General features: G+C 47.4%; 1 protein-coding gene and 1 long non-coding RNA gene across 3 annotated transcripts in view; one reads left to right on the top strand and one right to left on the bottom strand.

Moving 5' to 3' along the window:
• Nucleotides 1-19956, bottom strand: part of LOC140730985 (ectonucleoside triphosphate diphosphohydrolase 2-like) — a 38372-nt gene extending 18416 nt beyond the window's left edge. Inside the window, exon 1 of one of the 2 annotated variants that reach the window (XM_073052130.1) lies at nt 19829-19956. In XM_073052130.1, the coding sequence (XP_072908231.1) occupies nt 19829-19867 (39 nt within the window). In that variant the 5' untranslated portion in view covers nt 19868-19956. Of the gene's footprint in view, nt 1-19287; nt 19536-19828 lie in introns of those variants that run through there. The other variant, XM_073052131.1, reaches the window with a different exon arrangement.
• Nucleotides 8171-16819, top strand: LOC140730987 (uncharacterized). Its single transcript, XR_012099713.1, has 3 exons — nt 8171-8293; nt 11151-11243; nt 11402-16819. It is a non-coding gene; the product is annotated as an uncharacterized lncRNA (long non-coding RNA).
• Nucleotides 19957-21083: the final 1127 nt, after the last annotated feature.

Genomic DNA, 21083 nt, shown 5'->3' on the forward strand with positions numbered 1-21083 from the left:
GAGCCATCACCTGGCTGAGCCAGGATGGCAGACGTGGGGAGCAGGGTCTCGGCTCGAAACGTCGACTGTACTCTCTTCCGTAAATGCTGCCAGGCCTGCTGAGTTCCTCCAGCATTTTGTGTGTGTTCCTTAAGTACAAGCTGTCAAAAGTTTCAGGGCTGCAAACACAGAGCGGCCAAGAGCGCAATGGATTCCAGAGGTGGCTACGACAGTGGGTGGGGAGACACGGTGAACTGGGGACCTGAGGGTGGGTCTGGGGAAAAGTGGGACATGAGGAGAGAAGAGAGAGAAGTGCTGGAACTGGAGTGGTGACGGTTTCAGCGGCAGACAATCTACTATGATTTCATCTCATGTATGTCTGAAGCCATGGTAAAGCTAGGATTATTTTAACCATTGCCCTCAGCAGCGCTACACTTTTGGGTCTGCTCATATCACCTTGACTTTCTCAGATAAGAAGTTTTCTTAATTTGAGCAACAGCAAAGGAAATCAGAAGTGGAATAATAAAAGCTTTAAGATTGTGTGGGGTGAGGGTTGGCATCAGACATTATCTCAATTGGTCAATACCTGGAATCTGATTACCAACGTGGAACTTAGGAGATGATGGCGCCTAATGGCGACTTCTTTGCTTGAATCTTCAGAAACAGCTCTATTTCTATCTTTAATCTCTCTATTTTTCACTTTCAGGGTTCTTGACCTGGAGTTACACGCTGACTTCGTTTCTTTGTGGTAATGGGACCCGCTCTCAGGGTCTCACGACTGGCCGCTATTCAATATACCAAGGACGCGGCCTAGAAGACTAGCGCGCCTTCAGGGTTCTGGGATTTCGTGGCTCTGGAGGCAGGTGGACTCGAGGTCAGTGCCTCCGTAGGAATCCGGTGTGTCGTGGGAGACGGAAGATCGAAAGCAGCAAGCTGGCTGCTGGCTGAGTGCCCAGAGGCCTGAGTTCTTTAGGCACAGAGCTCAGAAAAAGCACCGCAACAGACATTTAACATCGTAAACCAGTGAGTTGTTTGTCTCCCCTCTCACTCTGAAACGGAGGCATCTCTTTCTCTCTTGTCAAGGAGAGAGAGAGAGCCTGTGGTATGTCGAATACCGAGTGAATGAGTAGTCTTTGGGGTACTGCAAGTCTGTGTCTTTATTGATGCTTTGCTGCATGCTTGAGTGCTCGGTGGGGGGGGGGGGGTGCAGATGTTTTTTTTTGCTGGTGGGGGGGTCATTGCTTTGCTGCTGTTTATGCTGGGGGAGGGTTTTGGGGTTCTAACATTTAACTGTCATTCATTCTTTGGGGCACCTCTCTGTTTTTGTGGATGTTTGCGAAGTAAAAGAATTTCAGGGTGTATATTGTATATATTTCTCTGACATTAAAAATACCTTTGAACCTGTGAACATCTACCATCATAGAGTACTTTGAGAAGCGGGTCATGGCAGCCATCGACTCGAGCTTTCCTGACAGCCTCAACACACTGCAATTTGCCTATCACCAAAACAGGTGGCGCCAACACTCAGGCCATATACTTACCTCTGCAGCATACGGACAATAAAGACACCTACATCAGACTAACACACACAACACGCTGGAGGAACTCAGCAGGCCAGGCAGCGTCTATGGAAAAGAATAAACAGTGACGTTTCCGGCCAAGATTCCCCTTCAGGATCGAAACGTCTCGGTCTGAATCATTGACTATGTGTGTGTTGCCAGGATTTCCTCCTGCATCTGCAGATTTTCTCTTGTTTACATCAGACTATTATTTGTTGACTACAGTTGCGCCTTCTAAACTATTATTCCAAGGAAGCTGATCAGCAAATTCCAGACTGTGGGAGTTAAGGCCTCCTTCAGCAACTGGATCCTCGATTTTCCTACCAACAGGCCACAAGCAGCAGCAACACCACCACACAGTTACTCTAAACACTGGTGCTCCACAAGGTTGCGTCCTCAGCCCCTTACTCTACTCCCTGTCCAATCATGACTGTGCGGCCAAATTCTGCTCTAACTCCATCTCGCAGGTGATATCACTATAGTGGGCCACGTCTCAACAGAGAATTTGACGACATGGTGTCGTGGCAACATTTTCCCTCAGTGTCAACAAAGCAAAAGATACGGTCATTGACTTCAAAAAGGGAGGCAGTGCACATGGTCCTGTCTGCATCAACACTACTGAGGTTGAGAGCTTCATGTTCCTGGGTGTGAACATCATTAATGACTATCCCAATGTAACCACGTTGATGTCACAGCTAAGAAACCCTCCAATGCCTCTGCTTCCTCAGGAGGCAAAAGAAATTTGTCATGTTGCCATTGGCTTTTGCTATTTTTTAATTGATGCATCATAAAAAGCATTCTCCTGGATGCTGGAGTCCCTCAGCAAGCCAGGCAGCAACTTGGGAGGGAAATAAACAGTCGATGTTTCAAGCTGAGACTCTCAATCTGAAACTTCATAGATGCTTCCTGACTTATACCACCATTGCACGTGATGCTCTAGAATCCCGGCATTTACAGCATCTCTTGAGTTCCTGTCTGGTTGTGTAATAGGTTGTTATGGCAACTGCTCTGCACGTGACCACAAGGAACTAAAGAGTTGTGGACACAGATCAGCATATCTGGTGAGATGCCTGAGGACTGGAGGATAGCTAATCTTGTTCCATTGTTTAAGAAAGGCTCTAAGAATGAATCAGGAAGTAACAGGCCAGTGAGCCTGACATCACTAGTGGGTAAATTATTGTACGGTAATCTAAGGGACCGGATATACAAGTATTTGGGAAGACGGGGCCTGTTAAGGGATAGCCAACGTGGCTTTGTGCATGGTGGGTCATGTCTAACCAATCTTACAGAGTTTTATGAGGAGGTTACCAGGAATGCTGTCGGTGCAAGGGCAGCGTAAATCATGCAAGGCTTTTGACAAGGCTCACATGGAAGACAGGCCAAGGAAGTTCAGTTGCTTGGCATTCTAGATGAGTTAGTAAAATGGATATAACATTTGGTACATGGGTGGAGCCAGAGAACGGTAGCAGATGGTTGCCACTCCGACTGGAGGCCTGTAACCAGTGGCGTGCCGCAGGGATCGGTGCTGGTTCGGTTGGTGTTTGTCATTTGGACGATAGTGGATCAGCAAAATTTGCAGATGACACCAAGTTGGGGATGTAGTGGACTGCAAAGAAGGCCAAAGTTTGCAATCAGATCTTGACCAGCTGGGAAAACAGCAGATGAAATTTAATGCAACCGAGTGTGAGGTGTTGCACTTTGGGAGGACAAGTCAGTGTAGGACTTACTCAGTGAATGGTAGGACATGGAAGAGTGTGGTAAAACAGAGGGATCTGGTACTACAGATCTACAATTCCCTGTAAGTGGTGACACAAGCAGATAGCATCGCAACAGCTTTTGGCACATTGGCCTTCATATGTCAAAGAACTGAGTCCAAGAGTTGGGATGTTATGTTGAAGTTGTATAGACATTGGTGAGGCCTAATTTGGAGTAATGTGTGCACCTACCTGCAAAAAAAAAAATACCAATAAGCTTGTAAGAGTGCACGGAGAATTGGCAAGGATGTTGCCAGGATTTGAGGACATGAGTTATAGGGAAAGGTTGAATAGGTTAGGACTTCTTTTTCCCTGGAGCGTAGGAGAATGAGGGGAGGTTTAATAAACGTGTATAAAATTAAGAGGGACATAGAGTAAATGCAGGTAAGTATTTTTTATATACTGAGGTTAGGTGAGATGAACAAAAAGTCATAGGTTAAGGGGGAAAGAAGAAATATTTAAGGTGTATCTGAGGGGCATCTTCTTCACTCAGAGGGTGAGGAGAGTGGAACGAGCTGCCAGCGGAAGCGGTGGATGTGGGTTTTATTTCAACATTCAAGAGAAATTTGGAAAGTACTTGGATTGGGGGGGGAGAGTCTGGAGGGCTATGGGCTAGGCAGAATAACAGTTTGGCATCTAATGGGCTGAAGGGCATGTTTCTGTGCTTTATGACTCTAAGGAAACCAATCTCCTTCCATGGGCTGTCTACACTTCCCTTGGGAAAGCAATCAATATAATCCCACCCCACCCCTAGCAACCTCCTCCTCTGGGTCTGTCAACTGCTCTTTAATTCTTTCGCCATTCACTGACGTTCTAGGGGCAACTTATAATGGCCAAGCTAGCGTGACCAGCACCTCTCCTGGATGCGAAGGAGAAATCCACAGAACAGGGAGATCATGTAAACTCCACAGAGACAGCACCCATGGCGAGGATTGTAACCAAGTCTCTGGTGCCATGAGGCAGCAGTGCTGTTGGTGGTGGCACCGGACTACCCTCAGGGGAGGGTCTCTGTTGTCCGTACCCTGTCCACCTCCATGTCACTCCAGTCCCAACAAGGCGTAGACTATTGAACACCCACTTACCTGACTCAGCAAACCACCACAGTGTGAAGGGCAATGGACGACAAATGCCGGCATAGCCATTAGCACCCACATAGAAAGAGGTCAATAAATAGAAAGAATTATTTTGCTCTGTTAACAGGCAGAATTAAGATGGCGCCAATGAGCAGCAATGCTTTGTGGGTAGCTCTGATGGAATCATCAAATATTCCCTTTTAGGACGGTTACAGCCATGGCTACTGCACCATTTTAAGACGTTTAAAAAGTCTGTCGATCCTCAAAATCAGTGAACCATGGACAACAGAGTTATGTCGCGAGTGCAGTTCCCTTTTAAGAAAACAGCGCATCGGTCGACAAGTTTGATTGAAACGCAGAAGCTTCAGACCCTCAATGTCGACCATCCTGCTGGTGAACGTACAACCTCTGGAAAATGAAACTGAAGACCTCAGAGCCAGATTGCGGGACCAGAGGGACATCGGGGACTGCTGTGTACTTTGCAACACACACTCATACAAAGTGCTGGAGGAACTCAGCAGGTCAGGCACCATCTACAGAGAAGAGTATACAGTCAATGTTTTGGGCCGAGACCCTTCATTCAGGACTGCTGTGTAGATTGCTTCATGGAGATATAGCTCACCACCGCCATTTCCAATGAAGCGCTCTAGCCTGATGACTGCATTATTCACTGTAAAGACAGGTCAGTTGCACCCTTTAAAGCTAGAAGAGCTGGGGAGCGCTTTTTGATGAACGTATCATGGCGCACAGATGTGGTGTTTTTGACTTGGTCTTTCCCAGCCATTCTGGAACATCTAGTGGTCAGATGTCATCCTTTTAATCTGCCAAGGGATTTTCCCATCATCATCCTGGTAGTGGTAGACATTCCACCTCAGGCTAACGTCAAGCAGGCAGTGGAGGAGCTGAACACTGTAAATCAGCAGGCTCGAAACAGTGCACCCTGATCCCTTTCCGATCATTATGGGGGATTTCAACCAGGCCAGATTGAAGACTTCTCTGAACAACCGCCACCAACCTGTGGAACCAGAGGAGCCAACATACTTGACCACTGTTATACTGCCATCAAGAACGCAAGTGGGAAAGGTTTCACTGCTAACGTAATGGACTTTCTGCAGAAGCCGTGTTCGGGTTTTGGTTAGAGATAACGGGCGCTTTGGAATGTGAGCCGGTATGTTTTTGTGTGCCTGACGCAGGTGTGAGCTGGGGTCTTTTGTTCGGTGGAAGCTGAAGAAAGAAGACACTGGAGGGAACTAGTTGTAGGATTCGACCCAGTGGTGGACCATGGTTCAATGGAGCCAGGTGCCGGGATCGACTGAGGGATGGTGAATATTACTTTTGGGAAAAGCTGAGCTCCAACTTGTGCACATTTGACTGTTTAACTACAATGGGCCCTTTTTGTTTTTTTTCTTCTTTCTTTTATTTACTAACCCTTTGGTTATGATTCATAAATATAATTCCTTTAATCATATGCAGTGTGCTGCTTGCTATTTCTTGGAACCAGTTTTCAACAGAGTACAAAATTACACAGCATCCACACAAACCAGGGTTCGGGGTGGGAGAGTCATCCCAATCTCACGGGCTTGGTGGGACGAGAGGATGTATTCCCTAGATTTACGCAGCCCAGGGAAAGCAGGGTTTCACAAGAAAATGAATCTCGTGCTTATATGTCACCATACACAACCATGTTAATAATAAATTTACTTTGAATACCCATGTCTGGCTGCTGTTTATTAATTACAGCTCAGTCAGTCTGTGCAGATCGGAATTCCTCTCAGACAATCAACACTAGCGCACTTCAAAGATGTGTGCTTAGCCCACCGCTCTAGTCTCTCTACACTTCGACTATGTGGCTAGGCACATCTATGAATCTGCGAATGATCCAACTATTGTTCTCAGAATTTCAGAGCGATGAGGAGTGAGACAGATCGGCTGGTTGAGTGGTGTTGCAACAATCTTGCACTCAATGTCAGTAAGACCAAGAAACTGATTGTGGACTTCAGGAAAGAGAAGTCGACACACACCAGTCCTCATCAGCAGTGGAAAGGATGGCAGCTTCAAGTTAGTGGGTGTCAACAGCTAAGAAGATTTATCCTGGGCTCAATATATTGATGCAGTTACAAAGAAGTCATGGCAGTAGCTATATTTCATTAGTCAAGGAGACTTGGTGTGTCATCAGAGACACTCGCAAATTACTATAGATGTACCGTGGAGAGCATTCTAACTGGTTGCGTCACCATCTGGAATGGAGGGGTCACTGCACAGGATTCGACACAGCTGCAGCAAGTTGTAAACTCAGCCAGCTCCATCATGTGCACTAACCTCCCCAGCATCGAGGACATCTTTAAAGGCCAATGCCTCAAAAAAGCTGCATCCATCATTACCGACCCCATGATGGAGGCCACGCCCTCTTCTCATTGCTACCATCAAGTAGGTGGCACGGGAGCCTGAAGACACTCACTCAATGTTTCAGGAACAGCTTCTTCCCCTCCGCCATCAAATTTCTGAATAGACAATGAATCTATGAACACTACCTCACTAATCTTCCTCTCTTTTTGCACTAATTTAATTGTTTATATATACTTATTGCCATTTATAGATTTTTATTATTATGTATTGCAATGTACTGCTGCCACAAAACAACATATTTCATAACATATGCCAATGATATTAAACTTAATTCTGATTCTGAGGTGAACTCAGGGTACCAGGCACAATCACAACCTGCCTGTTAAGTGCAGGCATATTTATACTGATTGTTACATCAGGTTGTTTGGAACAGGTGTGACATGTTCCACTGGAAAGAACATGGCATAAGGGGGGGGGGGGGGGGGGGGGGGGGGGGGGGTGTGTGTGTGTGTGTGTGTGTGTGTGTGTGTGTGTGTGTGTGTGTGTGTGTGTGTGTGTGTGTGTGTGTGTGTGTGTGTGTGTGTGTGTGTGTGTGTGTGTGTGTGTGTGTGTGTGTGTGTGTGTGTGTGTGCCGAGACTCATTGACACAGATACAATTAGGTGTGATCAGAGTGTTATCTGTTGTTGTAATCAGACTCTAACGCCTCCTGACATGTAATTGGCACAAAATTCCAGTCTGGAAGCTTAAAAACAGGTGAAGTGCTCAGTAGTAGAGTAGCCTCTTATTTCCCTTGCCTCTGCTCTAACTTCTCTCCTCCCAATCAAAGTGAGGACACGGCTCCTCTTGTTACATCTTCCTGCCACCACCAACCACATCCTATGTGCCATCCTTCAAGTTCTGACACTCAGTTCCAATCCCGGATCGAGATCTGCTGCGGTCTGCAGCCGTCGACAAAGTGCTGAACTGACCGACTCAGTGGCTGTGGCGGTGGCCATCGGCTCCTGGCTGTGGACTCACTTTTGGGGACTCTACCGTTTGACGATTAATGCTTTGTGTGTCATTTGTTCGCCTTTTGCTGTTTGTGCGATTCGTTCTTTTCTCGCATGTCTGATGGTCTTGTTGTGTGTGTGGGTGGGTGGGGGGGTGCTTTAAACGGGTTCTAGGGTGTTGGTTTGTCTTGTGGCTGTCTGCAAGAAGGCAAATCTCAAGGTTGTATACTGTACACATACTTTGAACTGTGAAAGGGCAACACAGGTAAACAACAAGCTGGAAGATCATAATGAGGTAGATTGGTGGGGTCAAGAGTCTGACTTTTCGTCCTAGTGAACTATTCAATAGTCTTATTACAATGGGCTAGAGGCTGTCCTCGAGTTGCTGATACATGCTTTTGGGGTGAGAGAATGTCTGGGATTGGTAGGAACTTTGATTAATCTGGCTGTTTTATTGAGGCAGTGAGAAGTACAGAGTCCACAGAGGGGAGGGAGCTTTCCGTGATATGGTGAGCTGTGCCCACAGCTTTCTTGCAGTCACATACCAAGTCCATTGGGCAGGACGTTTTCCGTGGTGCATCGACAAAAACTGGTAAGGATCAACTGGGAAATGTAGCCTCCTGAGGAGGTAGAGGCTTTCTTGGCCATGGTTGGACCAGGACAGTCACATATTGATGCTATATGCCTGTAATATTGCTGTGGGGAAATTTATAATTGCATCTGTGCATAATTGTGCCCATGACAATAAACTGGACTTTGAATTTCACTGCAAGACGTTCAACACCTTCATTTCCCTTCTCAAGGGTACAAAGTCTTTCCATTTGAAGCCGTGACACACTTAGACACTTTCCAATCTGACGTAGTGCATTCAGAGTTCACAATGTGAGAAAGCAAGCACAGAATAGGTGATAAGCACGTTTAGTTCTCACTTCCAGCTGCCCACCACATTTCCTGTTTCCATTTTCTTGTTCTTCTGTCCAGGTACCTAAAGGCCCATCAATGAATTGAACAACTTCAGGAACCAGTCCTTGTGGGCATGGCTGTGATTTTAATCTGTTTCTTTTCTATCTGGTGTATATAAGTGTTTTGAAAGTCATGGCTACCCTGACAATTAAGGCATCCACCCTACCCCAGATGTTTCATACACTTTCCACCAACAGCTCCCTGCAATATACAACGTGCAGATTGTCTTGCTTCCAGTTCCAACAAGAGGTCCCAGACCTGAAAGTAATCTTTTCCCTGCTGCTAAACAATGCAAGACTACATACGCACTGTTGTGTTTAACTTGGTTTGAATTATCTTTATTACGAGTGCAAGCAGGAAACTGGCACAGCATTTTATTAGTCTATTTGCTACAGATGAGACGAAACAATTTGTAAAAGGTATAATTAGATGATTCATCTCAGGATGAGACAGAGGGTCACTCAATCCCCTCAGAGCCACTAGCAGGCAAGCAGACGCAGAAGCATGAAACCCCACACCATCAGGTTCAACTTTTTCTTTAATCTTCTGGTTTTATTAATCAAACTTGTCTAACCCTGACCACTGCCTCAGTGTGGTAACTCTCTGGCTATTTCCACTCCAATGAACATTTTTTTTTGTATTTTGGTTCCAATTGTGCTTTTTTTTTTGTACAGTTCTCATATAAATTGTTTATTTTCTCCTGAATGTTGTCACTAATGCATTGTTTGTGAGGCTGCTGCAAGCAAGCTTTTCACTTCTATATATATTTGTGCACGTGAGAACCAATTTGAATTGTCTTGAGCTGCTGTGGGCGGGACTTGGCTCGTAGGTGCAGCTGTGTTGAATGCTATTGTGCAGGCGTGGGCAGACTTGGCAAGGAGTAGATGTGATCGGAGGTGGATATGGTTGTGGTTGGTGCCGTGGTACAGGTGTAGTCAGTGGTAAAGTATTACAGGCGAGCCAAGTGGTGGGGTGCAGGTGTGACCGGGCGTTGGGACGGAGGTACGGTACAAGTGTAACTAGGTGTCGGGTAAAGGTGTACTGGTTACTTTGTTCTGGGTTTACACATCCTCCGCGAGGAGACGTGGAACGTTGAGCATCTGGGTCCCTGGCGCTTCCAATCAGCTCCCGAGCACGGACAGGTAGTGAGTGGGTGGCGGGGCTCACTTCCTCCACATACCGAGTAAAGGCCCAATCACAAAGGGTGCTTTGTACCAACTCTTCTCAGGACCGTGGAAGAAGAGGGGACATTGAAGGACAGTGAATACTGATTGGATGCTAGAATTAAATTCAACGAGCAGAACAGCTGGTTGCTATGAGAGGTCACTGTGGGAGGTGTGGGTGGGTTTGACAGGAGATATGGGAACGGGGTCGGGTTGCCAGGAGGAGGCCAAATCTGGTTTTATTATCTAAAGGGCTCGAGAATGTATGAGGTAACTGGATCAGGAGATGGTACAGTTCGGTGGACAGAAGTTGCTCCCATTCATAGGGGTTGAAGGACCAGGGACTTCATTGAAAGTGGAGTAGAGATTGCAGGTTTGTGGATGGCGGAGAGTGAGAAGAAAGTGGTTTACACTGGCACTGCCTGGCGACCTCCCTTTCCACACACAGTCAGTCAGCACTCCCAACGAGAACCAGATGGCTTTTCAGGACAGGTAACATAGTGAAAAGGAGTTTTCGGCAAGAGCTAGCACGGACCTAATAACCAAGTGGCCACCTTCACTGCTGTAACAATTGCATGAACCTTCTATTCCAGTTTTACTCCCAGTGGTTGGGACTCTTCTCGACTCAATATCCAATTAGCACCTGGAGAAGTTTAAGTTTTGTTAAACGCACGTTCTGTCTACTAACCTGACTGAACTTCAGGATATAACTGTGAAAGCTGCTGAAGGGTGGGAGGCACCATGTAGATTCTCAGATCAGTAAAGGGCATTTCCCCGAGCTCAGCATTCACTCCCCCACTGTCCCGTGCCACTTCTGAGTATTTGGTCAATAACTTGCAATCAGTCCTTCCAGTCATCGTGACTCTGTCCTGACCCTTTGCCTTCTAGACAGTCACAGAAGAAAACTCCGTGATCCAAACAAGAAGCTTCAGTTTATTAACTTCTCCATTCTACATCTTGCCTGGCACCCATCCAAATGAACTGCTAGGAACTATTCTGGCATTCAGTGTTCTGTAAAATATTTTTCCATCAGCCCTCCCCACTTACTGACTGTTGGGAGATTCCTGAGTGATATCCTTGTGGATGATAGAAGCCAGATGGAAGGAGATGGCCGACTTTGGTTGGAGCCGAGATAGTTTGGGGATGTTAGAGGGACACGTGTTCAACGCTGTTAAGGTTTTTGTTGGAATGGAAGCTCCTCGTTTGGCAGAATTGTCCGAGCACAGACTGAAGCTAACTACCTGTTGGTAAGGGGATGAGGCTCTCGAGGAAGCATCGTCAATGATAACTTACAAAAACTATTTTTTATTCATCTGTTCAAAGGAAGTGGATGTAGCCAGAAAATATGCACGTTTAATGCCCTTTCCATATTGTCTTTAAACCGAAGATTAAAGCTGACCTGGAGCCACGTTGAAGGTGAGTCATGTTAGAAAGGACAATATTCTGTCCTGAAGGGCTTCAAGGGACCCATGACAGGCTTTTAATTTCATGTTTATCACTCCTTGCACTATTGTAAATCAAATTGTAGACTTACCTGAACAAACATTTCTAATTGCACTTTGCTTCTGGTTCAGTGCAGCAGCGCTGCGGAGACCCCCGTCCTGACCTCATCACAGCCTGGGTCCAAACGTGGAAAGAGGAACCGAGAGAGGGGCGGGTGAGGCACCATTTCTCTGAACGTGCCATCGAGGGGAAAAGCCTCCAGTGGACGGAGTCATACTTGCGCAGAAAAGGAAGGAGCTGCCCAGCCCCAGGATGTCACTGAAGCAGTTCCTTTCAGCAGTGTCACAAGCCCAAAGCCCAGCCTTCTCCAGACTTTCCTCCCACTGCTGGATCAGAACTGGGGACATCCTGGACAATCACACATTGTCCAGTTCCATTACAAACGTCTCAGCAAATGAACTAGCCCACCGTGAGACCGAGACAATGTCCAGTGCAAAGAACTGCAATGGTCTGTTGTAATGAGCATCTCCGACTAGACAGTCTGATCGCCTGCCACTAACAACCATCGTCAAGTCCCTTACCATCCGCTCACTTGGAACTCAGTCACCTCAATGCTGTGGCTACAAGAGGAGGCGGAGAGCGACTCACCTCCCCACACACCGTGGCCTCCAGCTCACCTGCAAGACATGGCAGACCGTGGAGCAACGCTGCCTCTACCTGGCTGGGTGCAACTTCAATACCATCCATTCATTCAAGTCCTGGGACATTCATCGCCCCCACCACCGATTCACAGTCGATGCTGCGAGTACCAGCTACAAACTGCACTGCCATTTCTCACCCTCGCTACCCGTCAGCTCCTGCAGCCTGTCACCAAGGGCCAGGGTGACAGATGCAAGGGAACACCACCACCTGTAGCTTGCCCTCTAGGTCGCACATTAGCGGGGCTTGCAAATACACTGTCAGACCTTCGCTGTCTCTGGGTTTAACAGCACGGATGGGAACACCTTGCCCAGAGGTTCAAGAAGGCAGCTCATTCGCTCCTTCTCAAGGGCAATTAGGGATGTGGCCCCAGCATTCCCAGATAGACCGATTCGGTGTGGGAATGGCAGAGCCCCTGCTGAAAGCGTGAACAGCCAGTCCCAAGAGGGTGAGTTCATTAGGGTCAAGGTGTTAAATGGATGAAGGACACGGAGACGGCATGGTACAGTGAAGCCACAGCATGAACCAGCTCACTAATCTGGCTAATCCATGAACCCTGTGACCACTAGTTCTCATTGCTACCATCAGAGAGGAGGTACAGAAGCCCAAAGGTACATAACTCCATGATTCAGGAACATCATCTTCCCCTCTGCCTAACGATTGCTGAATGGACCTCGAACCCATGAACACTACCTCACTACCTTTTTAATTTCTATGTTTGCACTACTTATTTAATTCAACTATTTAGTATATATTCTTACTATATTCGCAGTTTTCTATTATTATGTATCGCATTGTCCTGCCGCCACAAAGACAGCAAGTTTCACAACAGATGCCGGTGACATTAATCCTGATTCTGTCCGCCCTCCCTGTCACAAAGCAAACCAAGATGTTTAAACACTTGGCTTTCTCCAGTAAATTTCCTGCCAGCTGCCGACCCTGTATCCTCCAATGGGCTGCCGAGAGATTATCAGACAATCAGAGGTGTGGAGAGATCCACCAGGTGGAAGTAACTGGTTCCCCGAAGAGCAGCAGGCGTTCTCCCAGTGTCCTGGCAACGTGCATCCTTCCAGCAACACCCACACACTGTTGGTCGCTGTCTGATCGCTGCTCGTGGTGGCTTGGTGGGCTGCAAAGCTCCTGGTGAGATAACTGGTGCTACCTGTCGGATGTTTGTGGGATGTGCATCGCGACTCATCCAGTCCGCTGCCCGAGCTTCTGCAGCTCTCAGCCAGATAATCCGACCGGACTCCTCTGTCTCTGTAACCCTGCAAGTTCCCTTCTCTCATTTGCCTATCCCAGCTTCCCCCCGGAATCAGGTCGTGGCCCCTGCACCAACCTCAGAGGCAGAATGTTTCAGGTCATTATCCCCTGTACAGCTCTTACCCAGAACTCTGAGCTGCCTCCTGCATCCTTATGCCACCAGCTAACAGGAACAGATTTTCTTTGTCTTACAAATACACCTCTCAATGAAGCCCACTTTCTCCAGGTTGTCGGGGTTGTTCGGAAGGGTCACATCCTTACTGGAGAAGTGACCACAATTATGTGCAAAGCCTTCCCTACGTTTGTACTCGACACTTCTAATTTTGAAGCCAGATGCCATTGAAACCACCCTCTCAGCAGGTTGTCTCCTGCAGAGATCTCAGTTCTTGTACAGGTTAGAATGATGCCATAAAGTCCATGTTGCCTCTCCACATCCCCTCTGCCAAAGCACACACTTCATATTAAATCCCATCCACCATGCCGACCTTTTCTGCCAGCCTGTTAGTAATCAGTCAGTAACATCCTCCCCACCATACAGTACTGTGCAAAAATCTTAGCCATGTGTAAAAACATCTTGTAAAGTGGGTATACTTTCAAAAATAATGATTTGAGAAGTTCCTAAATATAAAAAAAACTATAAAGAGCAGCTAACAGTAAAAATAAATGAATCAAATCAATATTTGGCGTAACTGTCAAGCTGCTGGTAGGTTGGTCCAAGCGTCTTGGAGAACTTGCCACAGTTCTTCTGCAGACTTTGGCCGTCTTGCTTGTTTCTGCCTCTCCAGGTAATCCCAGACAGCCCAAAATGATATTGAGACCGGGGCTCTGTGGAAGCCATACTACCTGAAGCCATATAAAAAATCTAGGGTGCTTAGGGTTTTGTTTTTGCACAATACTGAATCTCCAAGTCTGGTGTCATCGGTTACATGTGAGATCTTCGCTTGTACTCCAGCATCTGTCACTATGTCAGTGGTCTCAGCACAGACGTTTTGGGAACATCCTCTGTACATCATTCTCCAGTCTGGACACCATCAATTATCATACTGACTGCTTTCTGCCCAGTATTTTCTCCACTTATCCGCAGTCACATTTTGCTAACCAGGCTTCGTGTGACAAATGCTTCATTAAAATCCATGTCGACATGTTCATTCTGCTGACTTTATCAACATTATGTTTTTCTTTAATTAACACTTACCGCTATGATTACAATTTCCCTAATTAATGTTTTTCAGAACCTTATCCATGACAAATCCAAACCTGAATTATTTAATGCTACTAGAAAATTTGTTCTTGAGCAAGAATGCCACACTTGGTAATTTCCAAGCCTCTCTTGTATTTTCTAAAGATTAAATGTCATGACAAGCCCTTCCATTACCTACCCTGTTCAATTTATCAACAAACAATACAAGTCGTCCAGATAAGATGGTTTCATCACTCCGAGCTCAGCCTCTAACCTTTCCGATAAACCCCTTATTAATGAGCCTCTGAGCATATATAACTTTCTAATGGGTCCTAACCCGCTCCATTATAATAACTTGGGTGTCAGAGCAAAGTTTTTATTTAATTATATACTTTATTTTACACACATTTTGCATGGAACCAGAGGGATGGCAGATACATTAAGGACATTTAAGACACTCTTAGATAGGCACATGGCTGATTGAAAAAACTGGAAGGCTATGAAGGAGAGATGGGTTAGTTTGATCTTAGAGCAGGTTACAAGGTCAGCCCAATATTGTGGGCTGAAGGACGGATACTGCACTGTAATTATCTGTATTCTACTTACTACTTCTGGTTCCCTATCGAGTAAGCTATCAATCTAATCTTGTAGAATCTCTTTTCCCCTCTAAACATTGTGTATCCTGATTAGCAACAGAAAAACTCACTGATATATTATCATCGTGTTATCTAACACTCTCACTATCCCAAGGAGTCTTAGCTTTGGTTCCTCTGTCTTTCTCTTCTGTGGCAACCAAAAGCTGAAGCATCTCCAATTATAACATTACACGTAAATCTTTAGTGCCACTTAACTCCCTCTGGATTCTCGCTCATCCCACTGAAGTCAGCACTCTTCCAATTTAAAAGTCTTACTTTAGGTTGGCCTTCTTTATTACTATCTGTGGCTCACAGTAATAATCACTTTTACCCAAGTTTTCTCCATCGACTATTGGTCCACTTGAACCACCTCACTCGCCAGCACCAGATAGAGCAACACTTCCTTCTTGCTTGGGGAATGCGTTTGTCAGTTTGTGGGTTCACTGAGTCATACAACACAGAAACAAAACCCTTCAGCTTGTCACATTCATGCCAACTATCAAGCACCCATCCATACTAATCTCATTTGCCAATACTTGGCCTGCAGTTTTTATACCCATACCCTGCCAATTTAAATGTCCATTTAGATTCTTAAGCCTCGCCATCTACCACCCACAGAGAGTGTTCCAGGTTCCTACCATCCTTCGGAAGAAAAATAAATTCTTCATTAGATCCCCTGTAAACCTCACCTTAAATGTATTCCCTCTGGATTTAAAGACCTCTGATGGAAGAAAGTTTCATATCAGATCCCCTCTAAATCTCCTCTTAAATGTATTCACTCTGGTCTTAACAGTCTCTTATAGAGGAATGTTTCTTACTATGGACCCCCACTCTTTGCACGTCTCTGTCAGGTCCCTCAACAGCCTGTTCCATCCCACAGCAAACCCATCTCCTCAGGCCTTTTCTCATAACTGAAACAGTCATCCTCTTCTACAATCACTTCCTTCCTATAGAGTGGTGACCACAAAGCTCTTGCTGTGGTCTAGCTAACGTTTTGAAAGGATTACAATAAGCTTCCTGCTTTTATATTGTGTGACCTGGCTAATGAAGCTAATTACAGACAAATACATTAAAATCCTTTAAGTTCATGGATGACATGACTGTAGTTGGTCTCATCTCCAATAACAATGTTACCTGCTATCAAAGAGAAATAGGTTGGCTTGTGGCATGGTGTGCTCGTACCATCTTGGAGCTTAATGCTATCAAGACAGTGGAAACGAGAGCTGGTTTCCGTCAACAATGCCCCACCTGTTCCTCCTTGGAAATGAATAGTCAGGCCATGTCTGTGGTGAAGTCATTCAAATTCTGGACGACTACCATGATCAATACTTTAAAGTGGGACAAGTACGTTACGCTCCTCACTAGGAAAGCCCAGGAGAGATTGCTCTTCCTACCCCAGATTAGGAAACTTAACATCTCAGGGTGTACCCCGATGAACTTTTACTCAGCCGTCATTAAGCCCATCTCTACCACCCCTCTGAAGGGTCTCAGTTGGAAAAGTCGACTGTACTCTTTTCCATAGATGCTGCCTGCCTGGCCTGCTGAGCTCCTTAAGCATTTTGTGTGTGTTGCTTGGATTTCCTGCAAATGCAGATTTTCTCTTGTCTGAGTCTGTTCATATGTTCACATTTATTTAAGTTGATTATTGTCATCCGTGCATGAGATTGTTCTGCTGTTTGTCCATTGCTTGTGGCTATTTGCTCTACTGCCTTGTAAACCATCTTTTGCTATTTTTTTATTTTGGTATTCCCCATGATTTCTGCTTGGCACGGAACCACAATCAATTCTGGTATGCTTCACATACTGACAATAAAGTGATTCTGAATTGCTTCAGCCTTCTTCATCACCAGAGGATGGAGAACATTGAGCCATGAAAGACAGGAAAGGCCCTTCGGCCCACCACGCCTGTGCCGACCATGATGCTAATCTAATTAATCCCATCTGCCTGCAGCATACGCCATATCCTGGCGTTCCCTGCCTGCTTAAACAAAGGCCTTATTTATTTAGTTTCATTTTGAGATACAGCATTGTATCAGGGCCTTCTCGCCCGACACCTAATTATGCATGTGACTAAATACCTACCAACCGGTACGTCTTTGGAACGTGGGAGGAAACCAGAGCACCTGGAGGAAACCCACGTGGTCACGGAGAGAACGTACAAGCTCCTTTTAGTCAGCGGCGGGAATTGAACCTGGGCCGCTGGTGCTGCAAAACTGTTATGCTAACCGCTACACTACCACACCCCCCCCCAAATATTGCCCCTGTATCAGCTTCTACCACCACCCCCGGCTGCACATTCCAGGCACTTACCACTCAGTGTTTAAAAAAATCTCCCCTTACACATCCCTGATGTACAATCTGTGCCCTCTCATGTTTGACAGTTCCACCCTGGGGAAAAGACTCAGCCTCGTCTACACAATCCATACCTCTCAATTTCATGCACCTTTTGTAACTGTGCTCTCACCTTCAGGGATCCTTGTACATGTTTATCAAGATCCCTCTGTTCCCTCGTGAATCCCCAGGGCCCTGCTATTTATTCCATGTATCCTTCCCTTTTTCCTCTGCCCAAGATGCTTCACTTCACACTAATCGCGATTAAATTCCACTTGCCATCTCTCAGCCCATTTCACCCAATGATCTCATCCTGTAGCCTATCCTCCTATCGACAACGGCCACCAATTTATGTGGCTCTTAAACAGATTTCAAAAATTCCTCCCCCTCTGTTCCCTTCATTCTAACACATTCCCAATGGATATTCAGCTAACTGAAATCCTCCATGTCACTACCTGCAAATCACTGAAACGTCCCTGCACAATTGTCCTCCAGCTCCCTTTCCCTCTCCAGAGTCCGAAAGACTGCTCCAGAGTCCGAAAGACTGCCCCAGTGCATGGTGAGATCTTCTGCCCCACAGCCCCAGCCAGGTAGATTCTCCCCTTGGCCCCTCAAGGACCCCTCCCTTCCCGAGTTGTCATGGTCACTCCACCTTCTCATTTTTATTGGTAGATATTAAGCATCTGAATCTGACCATTTTAAAGCCGAGTTGTAACCACAGAATGTTCCCACGTGTGTCTGTAGCTCACCAACCTGCTTCACTATTCTTTTACACCCATTAGGAAGAGTCGGTGTACCCTGCAGTCCGTGCAGGATTGCTTCTATTGGAAATGGTTTCTCCTCCAACAACTCCCACTCCTCTGTGCACCTTAACCCTCTTTTCCTTTCCCACCGCCGACCCTCCCCAAACACAAAGTGAGCCTTCCCAGAACCAGCCGGGCTCCCTGACTTTAACAGCAGCACTGTCTGTCTTTAATTCTGAGATCCTCTCTCTGCACCCTATCTACAAAACTCTCTCCCTCTTACTGTCTGTTTTTAAACCATCTCCTTCCTGCTCCTGGAGTGATGGGACCCTCCCTCCCTCTTCCCCCACCCATTATGAGATTCTGCCAGTTACTCAGGAGGCTTGTGGACTCAGCTGGGAGCTCAGGATCATTCTGCATTTACCACAGTCTCCAGATGGTGTACAGGAACACCGTCTCCAGGTGGACCCGCTGACAGAGAGGCTACATTCCGGCGCCGGCTAATTGGCTGCTGTGAACCATTTACCAGTGAACTGGCTGCTGTGAGACAGAATTGGTCATCCTGGAGCATGGGACTGCTCCAGGAGCCAGAATAGGCTGAAAAATGCCCCTTGCACGTGGCAATGAGACGCCGACAGAGTTGTCACATGTAGCCAGTGAGGGGAGCGAGGTGGTCTCCTGCTTCCAAGCGAAGCCTGGAGTTTAGGGTGGGATCTGCTGATGGGCGGGAAAATGCGTTGGGATGCGGGCAGTGCCTCACAAGCATTGAATCCACTGTTCGCCGACGCTGCTGTCCGCTCGCCGGGAACCGGAGGGATGGGCACTCCGGAGACCAGCACTTGGAGGACGAAGCGACCCATCGCGTTGGTGACTCGGGTCCTTCCAACGAGCTGGGGTTCACTCCCTCCTCTCTCCTCGCATCACTCTTCCCAATCCCTCTCCCTTCCACACTCCCCACTTCACTCATTCCCACATTCACCCCTCCCACACCTTCTGAGCCTCCCGCCAATCATTCCCAATTTCCTCCATCCTTCCACTCCGTTCCCTATTTTACCTCCCTCCTTTCCCACTCACCCTCCCTCCAGTCCAGTCGCTCGCTCCCTCTCCCGCTCTCTCCTCCCTCCACTGTCTCTCCCTCTCCCATCGCCGGCAGGTACGGCGCTCACCTTGTGCTTCGGCGGTTCGGCCCGATCCCAGGACGTGGCGGCGAGCAGGACGATGCCGAGGACTCCGAGGGCTCCGAGTGTTACTGACAGAGCGAGTTGCGGCAGGCGAGCCATACTCAAGCCAGTGTGGGGTGCGGCTGCTGGCCGCCGGGAGCGGGCACACGACCGCCCTGTTCCGTTCAGTTCAGTTCCGCCCCGCCCTCCGCCCGCCCCGCGCAGTTCGCAGCCCGCCCGGGACCTGGCGCCGCGGTCCTACCTGTCCTGCGAGAGGGGAGGGAGGGAGGGAACAGTGGGAGGGACGATACCCAGCGAGCCTGATGCGCATCTTGTTTTCACAATCAGTCCATGTACCCATGTAAACAAACCTCATTTACCAGTTCTTGGTCCGTGACTTACCGTGTCTACATAATTCACATTTAAATATTTCCTAAATGTTCAGAGAGTCGCTACCAACTCCTTCGGCAGCGCGCACCTCTATATGTTAGAAAAGAATCTTCCTCCAAACCTGTCCTCTTGTCTCGACACCCCTGTTACTACTTACCCAATCGATGCCCCCCAGAGCTTTGTATGCCTTTTCCATTCAAAGGTAACAAACCCGCCTATCAAGTTGCTCCTCATAACTGAAATGTTGCTTGCAGGCAGCGCTCTGGTGAAATTCCCCCGCACCGTCCCTCCCGGCACACAGTGTTCCAGCTGTGTCCTAATCAACCTTTTACGAAGTTGTGTCATTAGCTCCCTGGTCCTGGACGAGGAAGTATCCCCCGCGTACTGTCCACCACCTGTGCTCTCACCTTCAGAGACTCGTGGGCTAATTCCTGAACCGTCCCTGGGTCCCATCATTCGCAGTGCTCTCTGTGATCCCACTGTGGCCCCATGGGGTCGCGACCTGACCCTAGCCCTCGTATTGTCATGGCAGGAACAGATCGCCGTCAGTAACTTTGCCATAGGCACAGAGCATGGAAAGAGGACATCCTGCCCATTGAGTTCATGCCAACCATAACAAACACTCCAGGGGTGATTGATAAGTTCATGGCCCAAGGTAGAAGGAGTCAATTTTAGAAAACCTAGCACATTTATTTTTCAGCATAGTCCCCTCCCACATTTACACACTTAGTCCAGCGGTCGTGGAGCATACGGATCCCTTCCTTGTAGAAGTGGTCCACAGCAGGGGTGATTGGTAAATTCGTGGCCTAAGGTAGAAGGCGATGAGTTATACAGCTCTCGTCACATGCACGTGCAGGTCAGCTCTGAGTGATTATGCAGGCTTGCTACTAAGCTTGGTGGAACTGTTTCTACTGACAGGAGAAGGGGGCAAAGGCAGGTTACTGGGACCTTAAAACCAGTCGCTTCGGGCAGATGGGGCTTGTCAACCGTGGCTGGCAGCTCGTCTAGGAGAGGGAAAACTCTGATCGCAAACCTCCGCTGCCTTGCGGCTGTACCCAGTCACGGGGAAGGCTTCCGAGTAGACCCCGAGGGGGAAATCTGGAGCTGAAGCCCCTAAGGCAGTCCTTACATTGAGTTCAATGCTGACCAGCAACTCCTGCGATGCTCCTGGTGCCAAACTGTATCGGTCTCTGCCGTTCCTTTGGGTTCACCAGATGCCTGGAGAGGGGGAGCCTGCTACACGGGCTACAGTTCGCTCTCCATATCGAACTGCCAGGCTTGTGTATCTAGACAGCTAGGAGCAACATCCATGGCCGACCTAGACCAACGGAGGGCTTCTACGGGAGATGAGGGTAGAAATTATAGGGGTCGTAGTTATAATCTCCCAGACGTCTGTAGATTCTGAGACTGAA

Source organism: Hemitrygon akajei, chromosome 7 (genome assembly GCF_048418815.1).
Source record: "Hemitrygon akajei chromosome 7, sHemAka1.3, whole genome shotgun sequence".
Taxonomy (NCBI): domain Eukaryota; kingdom Metazoa; phylum Chordata; class Chondrichthyes; order Myliobatiformes; family Dasyatidae; genus Hemitrygon; species Hemitrygon akajei.